The 6000-nt window shown below is 39.6% G+C and overlaps 1 protein-coding gene across 1 annotated transcript in view; it reads left to right on the top strand.

The window, feature by feature from the left end:
* Positions 1-2083: 2083 nt before the first annotated feature.
* Positions 2084-6000, top strand: part of LOC110016276 (limbic system-associated membrane protein) — an 828641-nt gene continuing 824724 nt past the window's right edge. The window contains exon 1 of the mRNA XM_023961459.1: positions 2084-2324. Within this exon, the coding sequence (XP_023817227.1) occupies positions 2261-2324 (64 nt within the window). The 5' untranslated portion in view covers positions 2084-2260. The remainder of the gene's footprint in view (positions 2325-6000) is intronic.

The following is a 6000-nucleotide window of genomic DNA, read 5'->3' as shown; positions in this document are numbered from 1 at the left end:
TCAGGGCTGAAGACAAGACGGCACCATCAGCGATGAGGCGGATGGAAAAAAAAACCCGAGGTTGGGGCGTCTTGAAGCTTGAAGGTTGGGGCGTCTTGAAGCTGCCATAAGATAGTTTTAGCACATTTAAGGTAACCATTTGTTGCAAAGTCTGACAACTTTGCAATATGCGTGTTGCAAAGCCTGTTTTCGCAATAACAATAAATTTGCGATATATTGTGTAGGCCTAATGAATAGATATTAAACAAAAAAAAAGACAAGTGGTTTAAAACTGAACTAACACTGTCCAAAACAGACATTGCCCGGCGAGGAACCTGATAGGATGTGTTCTACTCTCATCTCTTCAACCGCTGCCACTTAGGGGATCTAAATAAAAAATCTCTCTGGCCTGTGACCTCAGCAGCTGTTAATAATATTAAAAGCATGCCAATTCATTTTATGTTGTTTGGATCAATAAGAAAAGAAATGATCAATGTGCTTACACAGAAGATCCAGTGTCCAGGAACAAAAACAGGGATGATGATCCACTGCAGACTGGATGCATTGTCTTGTAAAAAAACAACAATAGCAAAACATTGCTAAAATATCCGATTTGGTATTTCCTTACAAAAACATGAGTAACTGGCAAATTACCGGAAGGTGCTCCATCAGGTTTGCTGATATTGGTGGGAAGCAAGTGGCTGTTAGCAGCAAAAACATGCTCCACTCTGTAATGGACAAAGTGGGATTTTCATCTTCACTACAATTGATGATAAATTTGTGAAAGAGCTTAATTACCTTCTCAATGACCTTGAGACAAATGTTGAGGATTTAGCAGAATACATGACACAAGGGTTTTAATTTAAAACACTATAATATATTTTATGAATAATTTGTTTTGTATCTAAATCATAGATTTAAACCAGATTTAAACAGTCCAGGTTATATGGTTATTGAGCAGGACCTGGTATAAGGTGTTCTCCCTGCGTAAAATGCAACAAAAATGATCCCATTTAACATTTTCACAAATCAAAACCGTGTTTAATATGTAGTTTAGTATAAAAATCAAAATTTAATTCAGGTTTGATCAGTCCAGGACATGTGGTTTTTGAACAGGACTCGGTTCTAGTTAGGCCTGCATAATATACCGCAAATTTATCGTTATCGCAACATCAAGCTGTGCAATATGCATACCGCAAAACATGCCGAAAATCGCAATAAGTGGTTACCTTAAATGTGCTAAAACAAAATCGTGGCAGCTATAAATATTGAACAAATGAAACAAATCCCTTTATGCATTTAACCAATAGGAAGGACCCGTTTACGTTGTTGATCAATCAGATGAGCCCTTTTATGTTTGATGTTTGCCGCCTACGTTGACAAGGGGTCATTTGGAGTATAATTTTTAAACTGTTGCAGTGAAATGGAAATGATGTTTTTGGTTGTTTTGCTATTTGTTTATATACCGCAAATTATATCGTTATCGCAATATTAATCACCAATATCGCATATCGCGAGTTTTCCTCATATCGTGTGTTCTAGGGGATCTTAGATTTTAATTTTTTAAAATCCAGGGAACTAAATAGTCCTGCACTGTAGTTTTTTAGGGATTAACATGGGAATTCGGACACAGCCTAGATGTACCTTTGTGTTTCACGGACGAATGGGCTTCCAAGTAATAGGCCACAACAGGCTCTGCATCATTGTAATGGAAAAATGGACGATGGAAAGTGTTGTTTTGTTTTTTCGCCGTTGGTTTTTCATCGTGGAATGAAACTGTAAGGGGTCTCTATACAAAGACCGAAATAATACTGGTGAAAAGTTTTACCAACAATAGAATATTTTTCTTTTTATGTTTTATTAGATACAGAGCTCTGTAAAAATATTTCTATTTTATCGCTACCCTAGTGTAGAATTTTTAAAGACTATTTTGTTGACAGTGTATAGTGCAATTTGAGAACAATAAAAGTTTAAAAACAGCTTTTCTTTCTTTCTTTCCACACACATGCGTGAGCACGCACCAATGACGAGAACGCAGGCGCGCACAAACGCACCCTCTCTCTTACCCGTCAGACTTTCGGTAGGGGTCGCTAATCTCCACGTGACATCAGCAGCGAAAGGAGCTCCAGAAGTCTCCTGCTCTGTTGTTTTCCATCAACCCCTCTCAGACTGGGATTTGCTCCTGTGCTTCACCTGCCGCGCTCTCTCCCGTGGATACTTACCGCTGGACACCCAGAATCGCCGGGAAGAGCGTGGAGGTTTGCACCCGAGGACTGACAGCATGCCTTACTTCTGGAGACACACTGCGTGGATCTCCGGAGTCGCTCTCCTCTTGGGATTTCAAGGCAAGCGCTCGTTATTTCTTTCATGTCACCTCTGGACGTTTTTCCACGGGGAATAGTCAAAGTCAAGGGGAGATCAAATCCACCAAAAAGCAAGACATGCATGTGATAATGTGACAGGAGCTTGTTTTGCAGAGGGATGACAACCACGCATCTGTGATGCCTCGGGTTCTCCGTGTGTGTGGGTGTGTGGATAAAGTTAGATGGTAGTGTGGAGGAGGATGCTGGTTGGATACCTTGTGAGCAAAATGTGCCACAAAGAACGTAGAAACTCTCTTCACGTAATCAGCGTTTGGCTCATCCTCTCTCGACCCACTGCACTCTCTCTGAGCTGCTCTGGCGCTGGCAGGGAGCCCATGAGTGTGCTGTGCGTGCCAAGTGCGCGTGATTCATGCTAAGATGTAAAACACTGGCACCATAAGAAGGAGCCAGGAGACATAATGGCGTAGAAAAGTGAATTGGTTTTAATCTTTAGTCCTCTTGGCTTTTGTAATTACATGTCAGGAGAAAGTAATGATGCTATTTGAATGAGGGTGGATCTGTTTAGATCTGTTTACTACTGTCTGTTTAGTCAGTAGTTTTTTATGATTTATTGTGTCAAAGGGTTTTTTCAGGCAGAGACACACAGCCCCAACTACACCACCCTTATCTAATAGAGATTTTATGTTTTCTATGAAAAAGCATTTAGCTGACTCTGTTGAGTGCTGAGCTCTGAAACCAAACTGCATTGGATGAAGAGAAAAAGATGAATTGTTGAGGTGTGAAATAATTTGTTGGGCAATAAGTTTTTCTGCGATCTTGGACACTGTCTGTATGATACTGATGGGTCTGTAATGTGAAAGCAACATGGCGTCTCCGTTTTTGTGGATTGGAATCACCGCTGATGATTTCCATGCACTTGGAAATACTGATTCATAGATGGATTGATTGAGAATAATGGTTAAGGGAGATGTTAAGGTTGAGCTGAGTTCTTTGAGCACAAAAGTATCCATACCAAATATGTATTTTGTTATGCTTGATTTAAGTGACCTGATTGTTTGTGAGACTTCAGTTTCAGTGACAGTCATTAAGCTAAATATAGGCTCTATGGCATTTATAGGACAAACATGCAAATCATTAGATTTGAAATGACAGGCAATTAAGGAAACTGATTCAATGAAAAATCTATTGAAGGCATCTGCTACTGTGACTGGATCCTTAGTAATACGTCCATTTACTTTTATTTCTAAACCTTTTTTGTGTTTTGTGTCCTTTCCTTCAAGTTTTTTTCAATTTTTTTAAATTCACAACATTATGAAACAAAGTGGTAAAAAGCATACGGAAGGCCAAAGCAGATTTTTTTCTTGACAATAATTGAGAAAACCAAAGGTTGGAATCCCCTTGAAGGAAAGATAAGATAAGATATCTTAAAGGAATATCTTATCTTATCTTTCCTTCAAGTTTTTTTTTCAATTGGCTCCACGTTTTTTTGGAATCCCCTTTCGAGCCTCGAGCCCTCACGAGGCGTGTGAGGCAAATTTGAGGCATGTTAAAACAAAGACGGTGTACGTAAGTTTCACATGCGAATCGGGTTAGGTGTGAACAGACGATTGTTTTAAATAATTCGCGCGGGGTGGGGAGTGCAATCAACTGTGCATGTGCGTTCCGAACCGTGGCTAGTGATCCGCATGGACCACAGATCAACCGTGATCCATTGAACCCCTACTTTGTAGTAGCTGCACAATAATGCAGTGGTTGGTGCTCTTGCCTCACAGTAAGGGGGTTGTAATCCTGGCTAGGTCCTTTCTGTGTGAGTTTAGATGTTCTCCCCACAAATACTGTATGTAGGTTTTCCTCCCTCCTCCCACTGTTCAAAAAAACGTATAGGTTAACTATGAAAGACAGACAGTGACTACATTGTCCTTTCAGTGTGTGTGGTTGTCTGTCTCCGTGAAAGACTGGCAAGCTGTCTAGAGTGAACCCCACCTTCACCCAATAGTAGCTGGGTAGACTACTGCGTTTATAAAATGGATTAATCGATCTGAATTGATACAAGCTTGATAGATCAATAATTTATTCATAAAATTAGAGATCGATTTTCTATGCCTTTCCTTTTCCAGTGAATTACGCAAAACATCAATAAAACGAAAGTCCGCTAGCTTGATACTAGTAGAATTCTCCATAGGACGGCTACTGCTACCGCTCATTCAACCTAAACATATGGTGCTGCTTAAATAAACAGCTCTATATACTCACAAGCAGGAATTTTCCAATCTCTTGTGAGGAAACATTTTTTAAGTAACCATTTTTGGCTCATCAAAGACCCATGTTTTTATTTTTTTAAACTGGACACTCGATGACATTTTATTCCCCCTTCTGCAGTCTGTGCTCCAACCTGAAACTCTTTAAAATCCCTGTCGAACAGAACAGAAGACAGTCTTCCCTTTCTATGTTGCAGTTCATCTTTCCCAGTTTAGCTCATTCTATTAGAGAGATTATGCTGCCTTTTTTAAACGGCGAACACTGTTCTGTGTCCTGATTGGCTGGAGACCCTGTCAATCTCAGTCCATGCCGTGTCTCCTATACAGAAATGCTGAGCTCTTCAGAACAGAAATCTGTGATCAATCCAATATTTGTTTTCATTCTAAGATCCTGGACCTCATATCTATGAAGGTTTGAGAATTTAAACAAGAGAAAAGTGTGAAAATGTTCATGTCTGTGTGAGAAAAGTGTATTTAGGCAGTGAGGAGTTTCACTGCCATAAACGTGTGTAATCAGACTCCGTCGATTTCACCGATCACAGTTATTTTTAGAACGCAACTCCTGCAATAAACGAGGGAACTCTGTACTGGTGAAAAGGTAACACAGATATATGCATAGCTGCAGCAAAAGACATAGAAATGTGCTTTCTCTTTATTACTAGATGAAAAACAGACGTGCAGGACACAGCGCAGCTGCGCAAACTGTGAGACGTGAGATAAGCTGGAGCCCTCAAAATCTTTATTACGATTACGATAGGAGAGGATCGATTATTTATTGTTTTTTTTTTTTTTAATGTATCAGTATATTTTCCCTGAATTATATTTTTCTCAGAATATTAGATATTAGCCAGTAATAAACAGACTTCAGACACTTTGTCACCTTTCCGGTAGCCATGAGGCCGCCCCCAATGAAGAACACGGGGCAGGAGGCTCCGCCTTTGTTTATACAGACACGTAACATCAAACAGTATATTGACAGTATCGTTTTTGTGATTTTCTCTTCTTTCTGCATCATAGACACAGCTGAAAACTTCAGTCCAGCAAAAGGCAGGTTAAGAGATGTCTTCAGATTTGATGATAATCATCTTATGGGCCATTCAACCCATTGCTTTTAAACTCTGTTAGCTTATGCTGACTACCACAGGTACATATTGTGGACAGGGCTCAAAATCCATAACCCCTTTCCAGGAGCAGAAATATCTATGAGATTTAAGAAAATAATAGTTTAAAAGACAAAACACAGATAGACATTATTAAAGACCCACTCCCATTAAAATTGTGTTTTTAACATGTTCTTGTGGAATTTTTCTGACGATGAAGGTCAAATATAAAGGCAGTCGTTTTTATCCCTTGTGCTATCCTAGGCACTTTAACATTGGGAGTTGGGTCATCTAGACCCACTAGACAGTGCTCTGAACCTTTTTTCTTCAATGATTTGT

Source organism: Oryzias latipes, chromosome 13 (genome assembly GCF_002234675.1).
Source record: "Oryzias latipes chromosome 13, ASM223467v1".
Lineage (NCBI taxonomy): Eukaryota > Metazoa > Chordata > Actinopteri > Beloniformes > Adrianichthyidae > Oryzias > Oryzias latipes.
This window is presented reverse-complemented; position numbering and strand designations above follow the sequence as displayed.